At 46.3% G+C, this 24,060-nt stretch overlaps 1 protein-coding gene across 1 annotated transcript; it reads right to left on the reverse strand.

Annotated features, from left to right (window-relative positions):
• Positions 1-1,955: 1,955 nt before the first annotated feature.
• Positions 1,956-23,390, reverse strand: CRNN (cornulin; the record flags this gene model as incomplete). The annotated part of the gene is given in 7 exon segments (XM_079721750.1): positions 1,956-2,086; positions 2,089-2,844; positions 2,847-2,988; positions 2,990-3,044; positions 3,046-3,350; positions 6,876-6,932; positions 23,217-23,390. Coding segments are annotated over 7 exon segments (1,620 nt in total).
• Between the last annotated feature and the right edge of the window lie 670 nt (positions 23,391-24,060).

A 24,060-nucleotide genomic window follows, 5' to 3' on the forward strand; every position in this document is an offset into this window, starting at 1 on the left:
ATGCTTTTTGACAAATTCTATCTTGTCAGGAATCAAGATAATGACCCTGCTTTTTAAATTTTGTTTTAATCTGCAGTTTCCTGATTTTTATTTACCCACTCATCCCTTTTAAAATAATTTTCTGCATCTCTTGGATTTGAATGTCTCTTGTAAAAAGCGTAGACTTACATAGACCCAGTATGAAAACTTGTTCTTTCAATAGTGAATTAAGCCTTTTACATTGTTATTATAAATTGTATGTTTGACCTCAGTCTGCCACACTCCTTTATGTCACATTTATGCAAATATATATCTTGTACATAAATAACATTCACTATGTTGTCATTGTATTTGCTTTTTTTTTTTCCTGGAATATATTTTGATGTTGAGAAGGGTTTGTATTTTCATTCTAATGTTACTTTTATAGTAACATCTTCATGTAATATGTATCCCCTTCCTTTTTAAATATACTGTCTATTCACCCCCTACTCTAAGTAATAATGGAATTTGCTGAACACTTTTTCACTCTCCCCATCTTCTTTCTTCCTCAATATCTAATTTGAAGTGATATCCTTTTACTCCCAGGTTTTACTTAAAATTGTATACTTATATAAGACAGTCAGTGGACTTACTCTATTTTCCATACACTTTCTCCTTCTGCTTCATTTTTGTTAGTTTATTATATTTATATTTAGAACATATAATGTAAAATGTTATTCTGTCACCTTTATCCCCGTTATTTAGTCATAGTCTACAGTAAACGTAGAAATGCTCTGTATCATATTCTATGGCAAATGCTTTTATAATTCTGGTTTTTGTTTGTTTGTTTGTTTGTGAAGCTCATTCTCTAGTAGCGTCCCAATGAAGGGACTGTGGGAACACTATCCCCTGTGTCCTTGCAAGTTCTTTGCTATTTGTCTTTGGCCTTTATACCTAGAGGTCAGTGAGGGACAGGTATAAAATCACTTTGTCCTCAGAAGGACAGCCTTACCTTTTACTCTCTTGGCTCTAGTTCTGGGTTTTTTGTTTTGTGTATTAGTTTCCTATTGCTGCTGTAACAAATTATCACAAACTTAATGGCTTAAAACAACACAAATTGATTCCCTTGCATCCTTGAAACTCACAAGTCTAAAATCAAGGTGTTGAAAGAGCAACTGGAGGCTCTAGGGGAAAACTTGTTTCCTTACTTTTTCTAGCTTCCAGAGGTCATGCGCATTCCTTGGCTTATGACGTATCACTCCAACCCCTGAGGCCATGATCACATCTCCTTTTACTGACTTCAGCCCTCTTGCCTCACCTTTATAAGGACCTTTGTGATTATAATGAGCCTACCTAGATAATCCAGACAATATCCTCATCTCAAGACCCTTAATTTAATCACATCTGCAAAGTCCCTTTTGCCATATAAGGTAATGTATCCACAGATTCCTTGGATTAGGACACGGACATTTTAGGGGTTATTATTCAGCCTAACACATTTTGTTTTCGCCTTGGAGATTTCCTTTATTTCCTGTAAACCAACAATGCAATGAAAAAATGTGCTTTATGCAGGATCTACTTGTTTTCTTGTGGGAGGCCTTTTAGAGTAGCTAGTCTGCCATTCTACTGGAAGCTGAAGTCCCCTTAAGAAGTTCCTAAACACTTTGCATAGGCTGTACTCCAAACTTTTGGACTTAACATCTCTAGGGTTGAGCAACAAAGCTCAGTTGCTTAGGAAGGTTTTATTGATGCATTAGGATAGATGGGGCAATGGACAGATGGCAGAAATAAAAGTAACTCCGAAAACCCCCATAAGCTGAGGAAAACTTGGCACAAAGGGATGACTTGTTCTATGTCTTCTTGCTCCTGAGAGGGTCTGCACAGCAAAGCAGGTAAGAGAGAAGAGTTTAGGATAGAAAGCACCTTGCAGAAATGGTCTCACTGAGAAAGACCTAAGAGAGAAGCACCACGATGAAGAGCTAATGTCCAGGCACCTGCTAACTGGACTTGGCCAGAGCACAGCAAGCCAACCACTCTCCGCTCTTCCCCCAGCACTGGGGCACTCGTGGCTTGCTGCTTTTGAAGTAGGAATACAGCCCCCTGGCTGTGAGGCCTCGCTTGCCTTCCGCTGGGCCACTGCCTGGCCTTGTGCTGAAGGCACACTGGTGTGCAGGCTGCCCTGGTCCTGCCTTTGGATCACTATCTCCCTCGTGTGGTCATCAACCCACTCCTGTTTAACCAAGGTAGGCTCGCTCTCTCCCTGCCCTCCTGTCACACCGCACGGTGGGTGAGTGCTGCTCCGGTGCTGTCCGCCTGTCACAGCGCTTGCCCCAGTCTGGGCCTGTCCTCCCAGCACTGTCTCTCCTGCCTCATAGTTGATCACTTGTGTCCATCTTTGACCACTGCCTGACTGCCTCTGAGTCTGGCTCTGTTCTCTAGCCCCTGTGTGGCTTGCAGTCTGGCTCCTCTCCTGCTGCACGGCCTGGGTGGCACCTCCCTGTGTCTGAATGTGTCCTCCTGTCACAACCTGGCTTGTCTGATGCCTGTCTTGACCATGAGTCTCAGTCTCTCTGATCTGGCCACAGGTGGACTCCCGTGGCTGGATGCTGGCGCTTCCTGTCTGATGGCTCCTGTCCTGCTCCACGGTCTGGGTGTGTGTCTGGGTTTGTGACCCTGCCTGTGTCTGAATGTGTCCTTCTGTCACCACTTGGCTTGTCTGACTCCTGCCTTGGCTGTGGATCTCAGTCCCTCTGGTGGACTCCCGTGGCTGGATGCTGGCACTTCCTGTCTGACGGCTCCTGTCCTGCTCCACGGTCTGGGTGGCACCTGTCTGGGTCTGAGGTATCGTTCCAGTGACAGTCCCACTTGTCCGGTGGGCTCTGTCCATTCCCTGCTCTGTGACTGCCTCTCCCCCCGCCTCTCTCTGGTCTGAGGACTCTTGTCTCCTTGCACTCTCTGGGTCTGCTCCACGTGGCCCCTTGCTGGCATCTGCTGCCTGGCTCCCTCCTGTCTCTGGGACTCAAGACTGCCTGTCCCGATGACTGGCCTGAGCAGAGCTGATGTCCTGACCTGGGGTCTGAGACCCCGCCCTGCCCCCTGGAAGCCTGCTCACTCTGTGTGCTGCTTCTCCCTGCACGGCCTTGTCTCTTCTCAGCCCTTCCCACTGCAGTGCCACTTCTCTGTCCTTCTCCTGGCTCTTGGGGGGCCACAGGAGCGCCACTTCCAGACTCCGGAGAGCCACACGCTCCCTCAGGGCTCTCACTCAGTGTCTTGAAACAGGCCTGGGTGACTTTAAACACCAAGACCAAGAATTCCTTGAATTCTACTGTCCCTGTGTCGTCTTCATCCAGCGGGTGCAGGACTTCATCCACAGTGGCTGGATCGTGGGGTTTCTGGGGAGAAGAAGAGGCTAAGTCAGCATCCCTCCCCCAAGGAGGACATGGTCAGGCCAGTCCACTCAGCTCCCAGGCATCCCACCCCCGAACCTGGGAGCTCACGTGCTCGGCACCTCCACACCGCACACACACACACACACACACACACACACACACACACGCAGGCACAGACACACACAGACACAGACACACACAGACAGACACACACACAGAGACACACACACAGACACACACACAGGCACACAGACGCACAGACACAGACACACACAGACAGACACACAGAGACACACACAAAGACACACACACACACAGGCACACAGACACACACACACAGACACACACACAGACACAGACACACACAGACACAGACATACACAGACACATAGACATACAGACAGACACACACACAGACACACAGAGACACACAGACAGACACAAACACACAGACACAGACACACAGACACAGACACACACAGACACACACACAGACACAAACACACAGACACACAGACACAGACACACACAGACACACACACAGACACACAAACAGACACACAGGCACACAGACACACACAGACACAGACACACACAGACACACAGACACACACACAGACACAGACACACACACACAGATATACACAGACACAGACACAGACACACACAGACACACAGACACACAGACACACACAGACACACACAGAACCAGAATGGCACAAGAAGGAAATCCTGAGAGGACCACACCTGAGTGGTTCATCCATTCCTCAGTGAGGAGGGATTCTGCCTAACCCCAGAAGTGCTTCGTAAATTGTTTTGTAATTTGTTGTGAATGCAATTTTCCTTAATATTTTTATCAAAGTTCAAATCATTTACACAATAATGTGGGTTCCGTCGTGTTTAAGCCTTTTTGCTGTCTATTCCTCAGCTGAGTAGAAAGAAGCCCTGCAGCTATTGCTAAGGCTGGAGTCCTGAGCAGTGGGGAAGGGGGTCCCCAGCTGCTGCCTTCCAGATCCCGGGCCCAGACCTGGCGCACTAGGTGTGCAGTCTGCGTCTTGCCCAGAACTTATTTCTCTCTGGGTGTGCTGCATGTTTCATGGGTGCTCCTCCTAAACCGCGGCTTCTTCTTGGCTTGGTTCTCTTTGACCCTGCTACTGCCATGTGTGTGAAACCAATCATAGAATCTGCAAGGTGTGAGGTGCTCCTATCTGGGGAAGGGCCAAATCTGCTCCACTGCGATGTGTGTTTTTCTTTACTTTCTTAAATGTGGAAGGCCATGTTCTTACATACTTTCAGCACTAATAATCCTCTGATTGGTCTTTTTTTTTTTTTTTTTTTAGCATAATAATAACTGTTCTGACAGGTGGGAAAGAGGATATAGACTGGTAGTTACAGGCTAGCTCACCACCCCCAGGGGAGGCTGCGGAGAGGGAGCACTGTGTGAGAAGCATGCTCCTGGCTTCTTCAAGTGGTCCTGTGTATTAGGGTTCTCCAGAGACACAGAACCAATAGAGAGTTTATTTTAAGGAAATGGCTCTCACGACTGTGGGGACTGGCAAGGCTGAAATTCACAGGGCAGGTCAGCCAGAGTTGATGTTGTGCTCTAGAGGCCAAAGGCATTCTGGAAGGAAAAGTCCCTCTTTTCCTGGGACCTCAGTATTTTTCTCTTAAGGCCTTCAGTGGATAAGATGAGGCCCATCCACGTTGTGGAGCATAATCTGCTTTCCTATAAAAGTTGACTGATTTAAATGTCAATCACATCTAAAAAATACCTTTACAGCAACATCTAGACTGACGTTTGAACAAATAACTGGGTTCCACAGCCTAGCTAGGCTGACAAATTAACCATCACAGTCTGGGTACTAGTCTGGTTTTCCCAGTCCTGGCTTTTCATACTTCACGGTTCTCCCCCATCCCTGCTCTGATTTCTTAGTAAGGCATCAATGCCTTGTATCTTGGTCTGGACTTTTATTCTTTGTCTTTTTTCCTAAGAAGTCTGTCCCAGATTTCTTTAATTTTAATAAAGCAATATATATTTTTTCTTATTAAAAGTACTATATGTACATGAAAGAAAATTTAGAAAATTGAGATATCAAAAGGAAGAAGAAACATTACTGTAATACCACCCACCAGAAACAATCTTAGATTATATATCTTTACAGTCATTTTTCTATGTGTAAGCAATGATAAGAATAGCTAACACATATAACTTACTGTGTTCCAGTTATTAACTCATTCAGTCCTTCCAGCATCAGTGAGAAAGGTTCCATTATTATTTCTATAACAAATGAGTTAAACAAGGAACAGAGCAGTTAATTGACTTGCCCAAGGTCACACAGCATTTAAGGGCAGTTTCAGACTGAGACCCAAGCACTCTGGCTCAGGAGTTTGGGCTTTTAATCACTTCATTATAGTGTCCCTGTATACATACATTTTTCTGTAATATGAGGATTAGTCTATATACAGTATATAGTATACTGTTTTTTACCTGCTTTTCACAATTAACTTCTTTAAGGCCATTAAATAATCTTCAACTTTTCCACGTCATATTTAGTGGTAGCAAAGAATTCCACTGGATGGAGGTGCCATCACTTATTTAATCATTCCCCTCTTTAGCTTTCTGGGTTGCCTCTTTCTTTTTCTTTTGTAAAACACACCACATGAATTCTCTTAAACCTATTTTTGTGACTATTTTATACACTTTTCTTAATAAATATCTAGAAACGAAACTGTGAGGTCAAAGAACATCAATAACGTTAAGGCCCTTACATACCACAGACCAAACTGCTCTCTCAAAAGGTGGTTCAATTTATACTCCCATGAATGTTCAGCCTCTGCAACTGCCCCTCACCCCTATATCTATTATTTTAAAAAGTTCCCACTTTAATTGATGGTGTCTCAGTGCTGTGTTTTGAATTCTTTTCATTGATTATGAGAAGAGTATTTTATTGGCCATTTGTAATTTATGTATACATTTTTGGTTCAATTCTTTTTTTTTTTTTTTTTTTTTTTTTTTTTTTTTTTTTTTTTTTTTTTTTGTGGTACGCGGGCCTCCCACCGCTGCGGCCTCTCCCGTTGCGGAGCACAGGCTCCGGACGCGCAGGCTCAGCAGCCATGGCTCACGGGCCCAGCCGCTCCGCGGCATATGGGATCCCCCCAGACCGGGGCACGAACCCGTATCCCCTGCATCGGCAGGCGGACTCCCAACCACTGCGCCACCAGGGAGGCCCTGGTTCAATTCTTTTGTCTAGTTTTTTAGAGATGAAAAATATAGTCTTCCAAACCAAACTCTTTTATTTTGTTTGTTTGTTTCTCACAGTTTATAAAAATTTAATGATAGATGCTCAGAAGTAGATATGCTTCATTAAAAATCCTTGTAAGTCATTATTTTGTTGTATATTCAAACTCTTTTATTTTGAAAATTACTTCTAAACACTTCTTTCGCTATTGTTTGGTGATGGTTTTCTTTTTGTTTTCTGTCATCTCTAGACCCGGGAGCCTTAGTTGGTTTTTTGTAAATTCACTCACCTTATTGATGGTATGAGCAGCCATGGTGGGCTCTGGGCAGAGACTGTGTGGATTCATCTGGAGGACGAGTTGTTCAGGGCATGAGGAAGAGGAGGGTGTGGGGCTGCTGCCCCCTGCCTGATGCCCTGTGGCCCAGCCTGTGGGCTGGAGGCTGCTCGGGCCTAGTGGAGGCTCTCTGACCTGGAGCCACGGTGTCTGCTTCTCCAAGTCCTACCACCTCTCCGGACCTCAGCACTCATCTGAAAAGCAGGGGTGGTGATGGCTCTTTCATAGGGGTGTAGTGAGCCTCAAATGTGAAGGTGTTTAGCAGATGGTTATGAATTATAATAAAGACAAAGTTATTATTTTTTTTTTTATTTTTGGCTGTGTTGGGTCTTCGTTACTGTGCGTGAGCTTTCTCTAGTTGTGGTGAGCGGGGGCTACTCTTCGTTGCGGTGCACGGGCTTCTCTTTGCGGTGGCTTCTCTTGCTGTGGAGTACGGGCTCTAGGCACGTGGGCTCAGTAGTTGTGGCTCGCGGGCTCTAGAGTGCAGGCTCAGTAGTTGTGGCGCACGGGCTTAGTTGCTCCGCTGCATGTGGGATCTTCCGGGACCAGGGATCGAACAAACCCGTGTCCCCTGCATTGACAGGCGGATTCTTAACCAGTGTGCCACTAGGGAAGCCCCAAAGTTATTATTATTTTGAGCTATGATTTTGGTTCTGGTTCTTCAGGGGAAGAGTTGTATGGTTCGGGGTAAGCAGGTCCAAGTTTGTCATGTTTGGAGAAGGTTTGACATTTTGGGGTAGGATATGCTAATAGTCTCCCCACCTCACGCTCTCTGAGTCTCAGTTTCCTCACCTGTAAAATAAGGATAATAATGGTATCGACCTCACTGGGCTGTGTGAAGATTAAATGAGTTAATCTATATAAAACATTGAAATTAGCTGTTGCCACCTAGTAAGAGTTTTACATAGATTAACTCATTAAATCATCACATAATCCAGTGAGTTAGATACTACTTTATCCATACTTTACAGGGAGGAAGAAACTGAGACCAGATGGGTGAGGTGACTAGCCCAAGGTCACACAGCTATTAAGTGACTAAGCTAAGATATTCATCCAGGCAGTCTGTCTTGAGAGTCTGCATTTCTAACCACTGTACTATACTGCCACTATTCTATACTGGGATGGGGAAAAAGGTGGGTAAGGAAGGAGAGAAGCCTCACCTTTGCCTCCCAGAACTTAAATTAACAGTCAGGCTTTGGTCATGATTCTCAGCCCCACCTTGCACAGCCTCCTCCAGCCACACTTCCTCCAGGAAGTCTTCCCAGATACGCCCCACCCATATGATCACTCCTATTTTCTCCACATGCTTTGAACTTATGAACCTAGTTGTCTGCATGGTGCTTTGTAATGCTTTGAAAATTGTTATTCAATTTAATGGACATTTATCAAATGCCTAGAACATAGGGCTAAAATCATGGGCTATGCGGACATGGGTAAAATAGTCCCTCTCTGCCAGGCATTTATAGCCTTGTCAGGAACATAATCAAATATGAAATACCAATGAAAGAGAAATTGAGATTAGTGTTGTAAAAGAAGTATGAACAGTGTATTATAGAACTATGGGGAAAATATTGTTTAATTCAGGCTGGTGGTAGGTGGCTCTGAGAAAGCTTCACAGATCACGCATTTGCACAGGGTTTTGAGGGATGGCTAAGACTTAAGACAGTGTGGTGGGAGAGCAATCAGATAAAAGAGCAGGAACAAAGATCCAGCCAGTAAAGTGTGTCCTGCTATGTAAGGCAACATTGTCAGTGCTACCATAGCCTGCTGTGGTCATTATTAGTAGGAGCAGGCACTTGGGCTTCTACTTCCTGGGGTCTGCCCAGGCTCCAGACCCTCAGGTTTTGATCAGTGGGCTCTGCCTTTGGGAGAGAGAGGCTGAGAGTTGAGAAATAAATCAAGCTTGCCTCCCTCTTTGGTGTTTTATTCACTTCTCTGGAAGCTGTTGCAGGGAGGCCAAACAAGGCTGGGGGCCACATGAAGAGTCTTTGCCCTTAAGACTTGTTCCTGTGTTTGCATCTCACTTGTTTTTGTTTGTTTGTTTGTTTTTGTTTTGTTTTAATAGGTGAATATTTTTATTTTTTATTTTTTTAAACTTTATTTTATATTGGAGTATAGTTGATTAACAACGTTGTGTTAGTTTCTGGTGTACAACAAAGTGATTCAGTTATACATATACATGTATCTATTCTTTTCCAAATTCTTTCCCCAATTAGGTTGTTACAGAATATTGAGCAGAGTTCCCTGTGCTATACAGTAGGTCCTTGTTGGTTATCCATTTTAAATATAGCAGTGTGTACATGTCAATCCAAACCCCCCTAACTAACTATCCCTCTCCCTTCACACTTCCCCCCTGGTAACCATAAGTTCATTCTCTAAGTCTGTGAATCTGTTTCTGTTTTATAAATAAGTTCATTTGTATCATTTTTTTTACATTCCACATGTAAGCAATATCATACGATATTTCTCTTTCTCTTTCTGACTTACTTCACTCAGTATGCCAATCTTTAGGTCCATCCATGTTGCTGCAAATGGCATTCTTTCATTCTTTTTAACGGCCGAGTAATATTCCATTGTATATAGGTACCACATCTTCTTTATCCATTTTTCTGTGGATGGACATTTAGGTTGCTTCCATGTCTTGGCTATTGTAAACATCACTGCATCTCATTTGAATTGTCAATAGGGGTCCTGCCTTCTGTGCGCCTGTTCTGGAGTTCCCCAGGCTTGTGTGTTGCTCAGCACTCCCTTCTTCTGCAGGGGACAAACTGTAGAGAGGTTGGCTTTGTCTTCTGGTTAAATGCTTAACTGCATTACTCCCATCTCCCTGGTCTGGCAAGGGCATCCCTCTGGGCCGAAGTGAGAGCACAGTTGGAGCCCTGCATTGGTTGCATTCTACTCAGTGCCTAAACTTTTTGGTGGGAACCTGGGGAAGATGTTCCCACCCCCTGGTCCCAGGGAAAGCTCTGTGATGTGCTGCTTTGGGGCATTCTGAGGTCTGAGATCTGGCTTCATGTAATAGGTGCCAGACGCTTGGGGTTAAGGTGAGAAGTCTAAATACCAGCCCACGTCTGAATAATCAGGAAAGTTTTCCTGGACAATAATTTTTCATTTTCCATCCATCCATCTACCCATCCAGCAAATATTTGTTTTACCCCTTCTCTCTGTCAGACAGTGAACTTGGTGCTGGGGACCCAAAGACCAAAAAAACGCAGTTCTTGTCCTCAAGCTTAGCGTCTAGTGACATGTGATCACACAATTACTTTGTGTGATCAAGGAAGCACAGAGAAGGGGCCCCCAATACAGCACTGGGGTTACAATTCTGAACGGAGTCCCAGTGGACAAAAAGGAGGTAGGAGAGGACATACAGACAAGAAGGGATAGTAGAAGGTGAGGGCGTGGGATGTCCAGGGACACTTTTGCGGGGGCAGAGAGACAGTTGCAGGGGTGGAGGCCACCAAGCTGTGTGGCTAGAGAAGGCAGGCAGATCCAGGTCATGAAGGTTCTTGTGAACCTTACAATAATATTTGGATGCTACCCTCAGGGCCCTGAAGGGTTTTGAGCATAGAAATGGCTTGTTTAGCTCTGCATTTTATAAAGAACGCTGAGGGCAGGGAGGAGCTGCAGTGGTGGCGGCAGGAATGAGAGCAGGGGGACCAATCTGGAGCCTGTTGCAGTTGTTCAGGAAAAGAGGAGATGAGGACCTGCCTGGGCAGGGGAGGGACTGTGATGGGGAGAGGGCTGAGAGGTCCCAGGCGGCAGAGTGGACAGGACGTGGTTATCAAGTGGCTGTGGGGAGAGGAGGGACAGGGAGGGTCAGCAGTGACTTCCAATGGTCTGGCTTTGGCCACCACTGGGTGGCTGGTGATGCTCTTCACTGAGACAGAAAACAGGAGGAGGAACATGTGCATCAGGCCTGGGGCAGAGAGAGGAGCTCAGTCTTGGGCATGTTGAATCGGCTGGAGATGGGGCACTGGAGCCGAGGGGATGCCAGGTCCTAAGACAGAGATTTGAAAATCTTTGGGATGTAAGTGCTGGGTAAAAAAATGAGAGTATTAGGTTTGAGGAGAGTATATGAAGCAGATCAAGAAGATCAGCCCATTTTACAGTGGCCTGGAGAAGAGCAGAAAGAGTTGTATCAAGGGAAGGGTGTAAGTGTGGTCAAAGCGATGCAACAAGGTGAAGACTGGAAAGGGCCCTGGAGTTGGCAATATGGGAGCAGGGATGCAGATTCTGAAGGACAGAGGAGACGTCAGAATATAGTAGGTTGAGGCATGAGTGGGAGGTGGTGAGGAGAGAGGGAGTGAAGACAGCTTTTCAATCAGTTTGGCTAAGAAAGGAGAGACCAGATGCGGAAGAACTGTTTTTGAATAAGAACGCCTTGATCACACACAGGTTGAGGGGAGGGAGTGGTAGAGAGAAAGGCTGAATGTAGGAAGTTTGTGTCCCCAGGCTCGGTGGGGTCCCAGAGGGCCCTCTGGGTCCCAGGGAGCTCCAGGCCCTGTAGGTAGAAAGGCTGCCAGGCCAGGCCCCTCTATGGCCACCCAGGCCTCAGCTCCACCAAGGGCTGTGTTGGACATTTGTTCTACAAAGGTAGCCCCAGCTGGCAGAAGAGCTGACTTGGGCCCTGGCCCAAGCCTCCTCTTGTCTCCATGGCAGCTTCAGCCTGAATGTAGCAGCAGGAAGCTTTCCCTGGGTTTCTGCTGCCATCAGCCATGGTTGTGGGATAGGGCAGATCATGAGATGTGCCTGCGCAAGGCTAACCCAGGTGAAACCCTCAGGCAGGGGGCAGGGCTCATCCAGCAAGAGCCTGTGGTCAGGCTGCCACCTAGTATTGAGCTGGGTGTGTAGCAGGAAGGCCTGAGTGGAGGACAGGCAAGGAAGAGAGAAAACCAGAAAACCTGCAAAAAAGCCGGGCTCTGGGGCTTCCCTGGTGGCGCAGCAGTTGAGAGTCTGCCTGCCGATGCAGGGGACACGAGTTCGTGCCCCGGTCCGGGAGGATCCCATGTGCCGCGGAGCAGCTGGGCCCGTGAGCCATGGCCGCTGGGCCTGCGTGTCCGGAGCCTGTGCTCCGCAACGGGAGAGGCCACAGCAGTGAGAGGCCCGCGTACCGCAAAAAAAAAAAAAAAAAAAAAAAAAAGCCGGGCTCTGGAGAGGGGCCCACCATCCTGAAGCAGACACACAATGTATTTCAGGGGAAGACAAATAACGAAGTCGGCCAGGGACCAAGAAAACTAACAGCGCAGTTGTAGTTAACAAGGTGCTTTTACCTGTACTGTCTTTCATTTGATTCGTTGCGTTAGTTACGATCAGTTTCCCTATTTTACAGATGTGGCTTATCCCTGGAAGGTTCAGAAGACTTGTCCCTGTCAGGTGCCTGTTAAATGGCAGAGCTGAGATTGGAAAAGGGGTTTACAGGCTTTGAGAAGTGGGGTAGGGGGTGAGGGCGCTGAGTTTCATTTCAGGAGCAGTGGGAACAGTCTAGGCAGGTGTGAGCATGACATGTGGAGGGTCCGGGCGAAACAGAGCAATACAGATCTGTGCCTGGTTGCCCTTAAGGTCGAGAGTGAGGCTGGGAGGTGCGGAGCCCCACCACTGCCCAGATGTGTACAAGTGGCTGCTGGGCCTGAGGTTTGCAGGGAGACAAGCCCAGCAAATCCTGCGCAGGAGCCAGGGCAGGGGGCGGCACCAGATGTCAGGGTCCTGGGGAGGGGTGACTGACAGGACAGTCAATGACAGGCCCAGTGAGCATTTGACCTGCTAACCGGCAGCCGGAATAGAGGACCCAGGATGAGAGACATGCACCAATGAGTAGATGGGGCCCTGAGAACAGGCAACATGGCGGGAGTCTGGGCTGGGGCCTCTCCCGGTAAAATTACAGAAGAGAAAAATTCAGCCGGCCCATCTGCTGGCAGGTACACGCTAGGAAGGGAGACCAAGGGGCCCCTGGGGATGCTGGTTGGGGTGGGTGGGTAGAACTGCCTTCAGTTCAGAGCCCCCAGGTGAGAAAGAGCAAAATGTTTTCTCACCTGCCTGGACCATGTTGGTAAGGTGTGGAGGCAGCACCTGGGCGGCAGGTAGCAGATCCCTGGTGAGAGTAAGAAGGCAGAGCCCTGGGTTGCACGTGCCAGCCAAGCCACTCTGCATCTTCAGTGCTGCAGGATGAGGAGTCTGTGCCTGGTACAGCTTTTCACTTCTACCACTTTCTAATTAATTGCTTTTCTTTTGTTTTCCTCTTGGTTTGTCAAAGTTCCCTTTGAAAAAAATTATACCCCCCCCATTGTTTTTTCTAAACAAGAAGGCAGAATCATTTGTTCCCATGCAGGGCAGGCTAACGAAAGAGACAGAACTGCTCTAGGGACCCAGGCCTTAGGGTTCGAGTTGGAAGGATGGTGAGCTGAGGTGGGAGAAGGGCAACTTGGGAAGAAGCCTGGCAACGAGGGGTCTCTCCTGTTGATGGCATCACTGCCCTGACAGCACCCTCCAGAGGCCTGTGTAGTGCCACTCCCTCGACCCTCCCAATGCCCCCACCAGCCCTTCTCCTTTCCACATGCTCAGTACTTCCTTGCTTTGCCAATCATGGCTAATAACTAGGTATATAGCAAATTGGAGCCTATTGGTAATCTATCAATAAATATTAGTCAGTGACTATGTTCCTGAAATCTTCACGACTCCTACTCAGATTGTCTTAAAATTTTCTTTTTAATAAAAGAAATCTAGCTATACAAGTAAGATGGGCTCACTATGGGAAGGTCAGGAAAGTATATATAATGAGGATGATATCAATCAGATTGCCTTTTCAATGAATTAAAAAGAAACAACCTTAATCTCGTCTTCAATGACTAGTAAACTCTTCCCACTTCTCTTCCCAGCTTCTAAAGTGTCCTGGTGCTCTGATGCCTGGTATGCAGTGAGGGCTCAGTTAATACTTGTGGGTGGCTGACTGTTGACTGGTGCCCAGCAAGCTCCAAGTTTCGTATAAACATTAGAAACTATGGTGTGTGCTGGAGGTGGCAGCTGGTCTGTGGCACATTGGCTGGGGAGCTGGCTGGATTCCACATGGACTTATTTTTCCCAAGTTAACTGATGGCTTCCTACCATGCCAACAAGCTCAGCCTTGCAGGAAGTGGGTCAGGATAGTGCTTCTGGATCACCTGAGTGTGAGTCCATCCTGGGAGGAGTCAGTCTCTCGACAATCAGATGTTGAGGACTTACTGTGCGCCAGGCACTTTGTGGGCTACTGGGGACATAAGGCAGTAGGATTCACAAACTAACTGGGATGCAACTGATAAATGTGGTCCCCCACTTGGGGAGCCGAGGGGCATGGCTCTGGGGCTGGGTCACTCCAGGAGAGCTTCAAGAGTTGGGCCTTGAAGGGTGAGTGGAATGTAGTAGGTTGGTGAACACTGGGGCCAGGTAGAGAGAAGAGAAGCTATTCTAGACAAAATGAAGAAAGAACAGTAACCTGGTGGTATGACAGCCTTAAGTGTATTCCAGGAACACCAGGAGGACCTTCCGTGGCTTACATTTTCAACTCTGAGCTGCACTGTTAAAGAGGGTCTCGGAGGCCTTGTGTGAGGGCCCTCTCCCTTGCTTTTCCATGGGTTGATCTATCAGGGAACAGCCATGTCTGCTTGTGCTGTCCAGGCCCTGTTCTAATGCCTCCTTCTCTAAAGCCTCTGGGATTATCTAGACAGATGTGGCTGCTCCTACTTTTGGACTCTCACTGCACCCTGTTATGGCCCCTTGCACACTTGTTGTCAGTGTCTTAGGGTCTGTTTTCTCCCCTAGACTGCGTGCTTGCAGACAGGAAATGTGCTAGGTTCATCCCTGTATTCCTAGCATCCGGCACTGGACCTCACATAGAACACACACTTGATAAATGTTTAATTCTTTAGTTTGTTCTGTGAACACGGCCCAGTCAGTCAGCAGACCCTGGCTCGGTGTCCCCATCTAACCTCATTAGGGATTAAGGTAGGACTCTAAGCAGTCTGATGCAGAGTGACAAGGTCCAGGGTAGCTTGTCCCCATCAACCCCAATTAGCGCTTGATTGAGAAGGTCACAGTCCAGGCTCATGTATCGAGAGCCCATTATTTAATTGATTAAAACAGGTTTTCAGTTGGCAGCTTGACAAGTGCATACTGCACAGCCTCTCCCACTCCACCTACAGGGCTAGAATGTGACGGATTTAGCTGGCAAATACTTGAAATGCTTTGAAGATCCTGTTCCAGCCAGCCAACTGGGTGCTACTGGGACAGGGAGGACCCTGTGACAAATGTGACCTGATTACTGAGGCCCTTTGTTCCCAGGATGGGCTTTGAGAACCTGCCCAGTTGCTGAACCAGCTGTTAAACAGCCCACCAGGGACTGAGAGAAGATGAGAAGCATGTCTCCTGGATCCTGTCCTGTTGCCTCATTGACCCCATTTGGGAACGTGGACCTTGCCCTTTCATACCTGATTTTTCAGCTGAAGAATCGGGACATTTGTATAAGTCCTGTAAGGGAGTTTTGTGATGACATCCTTCCAAGGAAGAGTAGATGGGTAAATGGCAGAGGGACGGGGTATATGGATGGACAGATAGTGAATTGTAAAATGGATAGAGAAGTAGATGGTAGGGTAAGTGGATGGATGGATGGGTGGGTGGATGGGAGGTCAGCCTGGGCTGATGGCCCTCCTAGGGACATAGAACCCTCCAGTTGTTGATGTTGGAGCTGGCAGGCACTGCTGTAACAGTACCTTAGGTGCTGAGGGCTTGCTATGAACAGTTGAAGAGCTAAATATAAAGGGGGTAGCTCTTCCATTTTTTTTCAGGAAACAGCAATTAATTGAATGCAACTGATGCCTCGTCAAAAATTTGCTGCCTACCGAGACTCTGAAGCATGAAAATATCTTTATCCTCCCCTCTCAGAATTGATGGGAGGCCAAATAGAACAGAGTGAAATAACCAACAAATAGAGTACCTTAAGAAAAGTACACCTATCAAACTAACATAACAAACAATGAAACAACACTGCAAGTAGTTTGGGAAATGGAGAGCAAAAGAATCATCTTCATTAACTCATCATTCTAGAGCAAGCCTTGCTGTTTTGTGTGGCTGTGTTTGAGTAGGAATTGTACATAGCTGCAATTGTCATCCGCATGCCCACACTCTGTAACCTACTTTTTCCAGCTAACATGATGTCATGAGCATTTTTCTGTGTTGCTACATAGTCTTTATAATTACTTTAAATGACTGTAAAATATTCCATTCATTATACTGCTGCTGAATATTTAGGTTGCTTCTATTTTTTTTCCTTTGCTCATTTTCATGAGGTAAAAAATATAAGGTATTTCACCCAGTACCTGGCAAAATGCATACACTTAGTAGGTGCTTTCTTTCTTTCCCATCTCTCTCCTTTATATATAATCTTCGTCTCTGGGCTTTTCCTTAGGATAAATGTTCCTTAGGGTTCAAGAGTTTAAACAATTATATGGCTTTTCGCACATAGTGCTGCCATCTTGTTTTATTAATTACAATGACAATAAGGTCAAGAGCTCCACAATTACACGTATTATCTCATAAAATTCTCCCAACATTTCTAAGGGGTAACCATTACCTCATTTGAGATGAGAAAGCCGAGGCCTGCAAGTTTAATTTGTCCAAAGTCCATGTCTGTTCTGTTTCCTTCTTTCTCCCCAGGGTCTTGTCCAGTGTGTGGTGCATAGAATGACTTCAGCAAATATTTGCTGAATGAAGTTTGCAAGTGCGTGTGTCATGATTCAAACCCAGATCTGTTTCACTTCAAAGCCTGTGCTTTTCACCTTAAACCTTACCAATAGCTCTTGACGTTCATCTGGGTGGGGGTAAAGATGCAGGTGTTGCCAAACCTTGGACTCAGACTTAGTGCAGCACCCATTCAGTCTCAGGGCGAACATGTGACAGATGAGCTGTGCTGTGGGTGGGAGTTTAGGACGCTAATTGGAGTTACCCTAGAACTGCACCTGCCTGACTTTTCCCTGAGATCACCCATGTAGACCTATTATATAGTTCTAAGAACAGTGTCATGGAGCGTGGTCCTAGGTGCTTGGTGGCCACATTGAATTCAGAGGGTTTGCTGTTGTCTTGTGGCTGTGTGACTTGATTCTGCTTTTACAAAAATGCTGTCCTCATTGGAGCCCCGGTCTAAAATCAACTCCATGAGCTGAGGAGGCAGAGTGACCCCCTGGACTGAATTTCCCTTGGCCCTGTCCTTCCTAGTTTCATCCCAAAGGGCAACAGCCCCCAAGTCTTGAGTAGTCATTTCCTAAGGTCATGTCCTCCTGGCATAAAGCAGAAATCTGTGTCCCATTTCTGTTGCACAGGATGTATCCCATTTCTGTGTCCCATTTCTGTTGCACCATTGAGTGTGTCAGAATGGTTCGTCAGAGACCCTTTAAAAAATAAGGTCTGTCCACTGATGCTGCCTGGCCAGGTAGAGGCTTGGAGAGGTCAAGGACAGGGCTGGCCCCAGGACTAAGGAGGAGTCCCGACAGGCAGGACTTCCTGTGTGCTGGGAATTGAAGAGCTGTTTAAAACTCTGACGCTCTGTGCAATAGAGTGCAGAAAAATACCAGGTTTGAGAGGAGAAACTCAGGAAGTTTCACACACAGAAGCTAACAGAGGGGAGGAGTCATTGAAGGGACGAAAGACAGCCCCAGAGCTAAGAGATCACGTAATAAAGGGCCTCCCACGCAGTTCCACTCACATGTACTGAGCACCTACTATGTTTATGTGTACTGGTAAGTCTTGGGGATATGATAATGAATAAGACAGATCCCTGTCTTCAAGAAGATGCCGTAGTCCACCTGGGACCTAAAGGAAGGGATGAGATGTCAGGGATCTGAACACACTTCAAAGACGTCATGTTTGAACCTTGCACTGAAGGGTGGATGAAGGTTCAACTGGTACAGAAGGATTGGAGGAACATATTGGTCAGAGGGAAAAGCAAAGCCCCAGTGGCTCTCAAGGATGTGAAGTAATTGGCCTTGTGAGAGAGGAGGTGGATTCCCCATGGAGGGGATGTCAAAGGTGCACAGGCTTGTTAGAGGCCAAGCAGGATGAAAAGGTTGCAGCCAGGGTCAATGGGTAAAAGACTGATAAAATGTTAATAAGGAGAGGCCCCTGTAACCATTCTCTCCAAAGAATATTCACTGAGCACCAACCACATGTGAGGCATTCAGAGAAGGGATATGAATTAAAGAGACAAATGATCTTTACCCTGATGGAGCTTCCACTAGTGGAGGAAGCAGATAATACACTAAAAATAAAAGCAATTACAGAGGATGTAGGGTTAGGAAGGAAATAAATGTGATGGTGTGGCACAGAACAGCTGTATCTGAAGGGGCACTCCTTCAGGTAGCCAGGCCCCCAAGGCCTCCCCAAGAAGGTAACATTTGAGCAGAGGCTTAAAGGATGAGAGAGAGCATCCTAGAAGAGGGAAAGTTCAAAACGAATGGGAAGAACTTGATGTACAGATGGTCCCCGACTTACAAAGTTTTGACATGATTTTTTGACTTTGTGATGGTGCAAAAGAGAGAGGCATTCGGCAGAACCCATAGTTGGAAATTTGGATTTTGGTCTTTTCCCAGGCTTGCGATGTGTGGTATGATACTCTCTCCCGATGTTGGGCAGGGGCAGCTCCCGGTCAGTCACGTGATCATCAGGGTAAGCAACCGACACGCTTATACCCATTCTGTACCCTTACAACCATTCTGTTTTCACTTTCAGTACCGTATTTAGTAATTCAACACGTTATTATAAAATAGGTTTGTGTTAGATAATTTTGCCTAACTGTAGGCTAATGTAACTGTTCTGGGCACTTTTTTTTTTTTTTTTTTTGTGGTACGCGGACCTCTCACTGTTGTGGCCTCTCCCGTTGCGGGGCACAGGCTCCGGACGCACAGGCTCAGCGGCCATGGCTCACGGGCCCAGCCGCTCCGCGGCATGTGGGATCTTCCCGGACCGGGGCACGAACCCGTGACCCCTGCATCGGCAGGCAGACTCTCAACCACTGCGCCACCAGGGAAGCCCTGAGCATGTTTAAGGTAAGCTAGGTTCAGCTATGATTTTCAGTAGGTTAGGTGTACTAAAGGCATTTTTGACTTACAGTATTTTCAACTTATTGTGAGTTTTTTGGGATATAACTCCATCGTAAGTCAAAGAAGATCTGTATTTGAAAAAGAGAGAGGAGGCCAGCGGGGTTTGAGTGTAGTAAGTGAAGGGCGAGGAGGTAGGAGGTAAGGTTGAGTGAGTTTGGATTTTATCTTAAGAGCAAAGAAAAACCACTGAAGGATTTTAAGCAGAGAGAAGATACTCTAATTTTAAGTTTTAAAATAAGCACCGTGGATGCTGCACGAGCTCTAACTGGGAGGGCTCAGAGGAGGAGCAGAGAGACCAGCTGGTAGGCTACTGCAGCCGTCCAGGCAGACAAGAGGCTAGCTCAGACTAAGTAGTGGAAAAGGAGACAGAGACAAAGTGGGCAGCTTCAAAATGTATTTGGTGATTAAATGAAGAGATCTCAATGTGGGGGGGTGAGAGAAAGGGAAGGATCAAGTAAAAGGAAGAGTAGTAGGCTCTTTTGCAGAAGCTTGTGTCCTGGATTCTGGGCATCTCTCCAGCTAGGGGACATTGCTCCTGCAGCATGGCCTGCAGTGCAGGAGCCTTGCCCTTCCTTTTGGTTCTGGAAGATCAGAGAGATGTCTGCCCAAGTCTTCTCTGAAAATAGCTGAGGGTTTGGAAAGCCAGCTCCTTCTGGGTTGCTGGCTCACGCTCATCTTGCCGGGGAGAAATGGAGGCCGCTTTAATTTATTCAACACCTATTTATGATGCACTTGCTGTGTGTCAAAACTCTGTTCGGGGTGCTGGGGATAGAGGGATGAACAAAACAAACAAAATCCTTACCCTCCAATTATAGTTGGTTAGACTAAAACCAGGCAAAATCGTAAGTAAAACATATCAAAGACTTGCAAGAGCTATGGAGAAAAGGCAGGGATGCTGGATGTAGGTGGCAGGAGTGGTTGAGAATGCAGAAGTGGTGTATGTACTGGGCTGCAGAATGTGCATATGGGGCCATTCCAGGAAGCGGCCCTTCCAGGTCTCCTGCAGCTACAGTGGTACCACCCCATCCCCTGCAGCCAGTCTCTACTCATCATCCTATTTATTTTCTTCTTAGTGCTTATCACACTCTGTAATGAGCTTGTTTATGTATTTGCTTATTCATTCTTCAAATAATTCAGATGAATTCTGGTGTCATTCCGAAGGGTGTGAATTTGGGGAGGAGATGAAAATGGCGATGGAATTGTGAAAGCCGAGTCATGACCCGAGGTTCAGAGTTCAAGCTGGGAAGGTTCTAGACTTGATATCGGACTCAGAGCTAGACAGTCCTGGGTTCAAGTTTTGGAGATCCTTCTGACTGGGGAGGAGGGAGGTATACTTGTGTGAGAGGGTTTGGAGAAACAGCTTGGGTTGGAGACCCTGAGGACTGGGTGAGCTAGATGGACCTCTCTCCCTTGGTCTGGGCAGGTTGCAGGAGGGGAGGGTTTCAAAACAGGGCTGTTGTTTAGTTAGAGGCTGGCTGGTTCCTGTTCTAGTGCTAAGATGCTGTAAGAATTCAAACAGGAGTGAGCCCTGCCCCTACAGTGACCTCATTCCTATGTCCCACCTCTAGCAGGTTGACAGACTTTCCCATAGGAGCCTCAGCTGGGAGGAGCACCCTGAATCAGCAACTGAAACTCAGAGCAGGTGTTAATTAAGTCCCGGCAGCTGACAGGTGATGGTATCTTTCCTTCATTAAAGATGAGGGGTGTGCAAGGGGGGCCCCTGCTGCTCCCTGGCCCCTCCTGACTTTCAGAGAAGGCTAGGGGCTGGGGTGGGGTCTGCTCTGGGGAGTTTGAATGGAAGACCTAGTACCCAGAACAGAGGTCAGCTCTGTCACATGGGCACAGAGGAAGTGGCCCAGCTCAGGCCAGGGGAGGGGGCAGGCAGGGGAGGACCCCCAGGAAGCCCTGGGTTCTGTGAGTTGGTCTCAGCAAGAAAGGAGGGGTCCTTCTTGCTGATGGTACCCTTTGCCACTGCTCCATCCAGCTGAGCATTTTTAGAGCATTTTTAATCTGAGCATTTTTCTTGTCATTTCCTTCTCCTCATAAACATGATACACACACACACACACACACACACACACTCACTCATATACCCATTAGGTATCACAGGCTTTGGAGGTAAAGAGTGACTTGGAAGAAAACAGGTGTCATGGAAAAGCATGAGATTAGAATTGGGGGATTAAGGTTACAGATATTTTTAGTTGACTCTTGGTTATATGATCTTGACCAAGTTACTTAAACTGTGCTGAAATATCCACATCTATAAAATGAGCATTTTTAAAAATTTTGTTTTTATTATGAACGTTTACTTTTGTTGTGAAGAGCTTAGATAATATTCAGGCACTTATGTGTCAACTATGAGATTCTATCCCAGTATACAGTATAGAACCATCATTAAGCCACATTCTTATTAAAGTGGACTTTTATAGGAAAAGAACTGGTCAGGTGTAAGAGGGTCTAAACATTTAAAAACCCTTTTGAGGGTACAAACTATTAGGTATAAAATAAGCTACAAGGATATATTGTACAACATGGGGAATATAGGCAATATTTTATAATAACTATGAATGCAGTATAACCTTTGAAATTGTGGATCACTATAGTGTACACCTGTAACATGTATTTTACATCAGCTATACTTCAATTAAGAAATATAAAAATAAATAAATAAATATAAAACCCCGTTGAATTTGCGTCTTCCTATGCAAAATGAGGGAGTGCACAGAGGACCACAGGAGCCCTTCCAGGTTAGAGTCTGATTCTGAGGAACCAACAGCAGACAGAGGCATTTCTCAGGAGGCTCAGGGCAAAGCTCATGGCGGCCTGCAGGGGAGCACGTGTCAGGACATGGCCTTTGGCTCAAATGCCAGCCCCACCTCTTATTAGCTCTCTGACTTTAAGCAAGTTTCTTTTCTTTTTTTTTTTTTTGACATCGGCATAATCTACAGACTTTATTCACTGTGCATGTATGGTCACGTGTATGCACGCACGCATTCTTGTAACCTCCACCTCAAACAAGACATAGATCGGTTTCATCACCACAATATTTTTATCCCTCTTAAATACATAAATACAGATATCCTGGAGATGGCAAGTGTTGTGAACTTAGGGAAGTAGTGTACTAAGGTATTCATCAGAGAAGAGCTGGTGTCCAGTTTAGGTTGTCGTCATCACTTCCTGATGTGAATCCCAAATTACTACTTTGGTTTTTTTCTAGTATTAACAAATTCCTGACATGAGGTGGATCTTTGACTTATGTAGCATCACTAGATGACCTCTCGTGCGCAGACACGTGCCAGGTCAGCTCCTGGGCCTCTCTTTGTTTTGAGGGTGGTGGGACATCAACACCAGACTGAAGGTTGCCCAGATCTCCCCCAAACCCAGCTTACCCCCCAAACCCTGTTTTTAACCACATCAAATGTATTTATTTAATACTTTGACTCATGCTTTTGGTTTTGATCTTTTCTTGAAAGATTGTTTTTCTCTTTTTCCCTTCTCTCCACATAGGAGGAAAAGAGATGTAGAGTTACATCCAGAGAACAGTAAGAATAATAAACCTTTTTGTTCTGTGCAATATGTAATCTTGATGACTGAACTTACTTTTCTGAAATTTTTTTTTTTACATCTTTATTTAAGCAAATTTCTTAACATCTTTGGGTCTCAGTTTCTTCATGTGTAGAAGTGGGACAATTATTTCTATCTCCCTTGCTTTGGGGGTTGGAATGTTGAATTAAATGAAAGAATTATATTAAGTGCTTTGCCTGTGGTTGCGCGTGGGAAGTGGAGGTGGCTGACAGGCACAGGGAATACTTGAGCTTGATTTTAAGGTTCTGATTTCTCAAAGCCTTCTCTCTTTAAACCTTCCCTGGAGGGGAGGGCTCTGCCTATCTTCACCACTGGAAGCTCCACCAGGGCAGAAGCAGAGGGGCCTGGCTGGCTCATTCTAGGCAGGACCAAGGAATGACAGAGTGCGAGAAATGGAGGGTCCGTACACACCAGCTAGTCTCACCCTTCACTTTACCAGTGAGGGAGCCGATGAGGCCCAGAAAGGCAGGAGCCCAAATGAAGTTGCACAGCAAATTAATGGGACAGCCCGGATCAGGGCCCATCCATTCACGTTTTATAATGTATCCTTGAGGGATCCCACCTCTGTCGCTGTTAGAGAGCCCTATCCTACCTGGCCCAGGGAGTTTGTCATCGGGAAGGGCAGGCCGGCTGGGTGGCAGCGTCCTTTCTGCAGCCCACGGGCTCCCCCTGCTGGCCAAGAGCTGAAGGCGCCGCCTCCCGGCTCCCCGGCGCCTCGCAGGAGGGGTGGCCCCTGGGCTCGCTGCTGGGTGCCTTGCCCAGGCATCACGATTTGTTTATAGAGATTCAGTATTCCACTGTACCGTTTAAAAGAGACTTAAATAATAAAAAGCGCTTTTACATTGACGCACGTGATTACCATTGCAGGCGCTCTTCCCTCCTTTGTGTCTCAGGTGCCCTCTGACATCACCTTTCTCCTGCCTGCAGGACTTCCTTGAACATTCCTTGTACTTCTGGTTTGCTGGTGATGGATTCTTTCAGCCTTTGAACGTCTTAAAAATTCCTTAGTTCTTCTAATTTTTTTTCTCCCATTCTCTAGGTTATCTTTTCATTTTGTTGAACATTTCCTTTGCTCTGCAAACGATTTTAAATTTAATTAGGTCGCATCTGTTTATTTTTGCTTTTATTTCTTTTGCCTTAGGAGACAGATCTAGTTTTGAAAAATATATATTTTTTAAACTGGATATAAAGTTCTAGGTTGAAAGTTATTCTTTCAGTAATTTAAAGATCTTGTTCCGTGGCCTTCTGGCTTGGCTTGTTTCTGACAAGAAGCCTGCTATCATTCTTCTCTTTCTTCCTCTGTAAATAATGTATTCCCCCCTCCCACCAACCTCCCCCACCATTTACTTTTAAGATTTTTTCCCCCTTCGTCCCTGGTTTTAAGCCATTTTCTTATGACGTGCCTTGGTGTAGTTTTCTTCATGTTTCTTATGCTT

This window comes from Hyperoodon ampullatus (assembly GCF_949752795.1).
Source record: "Hyperoodon ampullatus genome assembly, chromosome: 2".
Taxonomy (NCBI): domain Eukaryota; kingdom Metazoa; phylum Chordata; class Mammalia; order Artiodactyla; family Ziphiidae; genus Hyperoodon; species Hyperoodon ampullatus.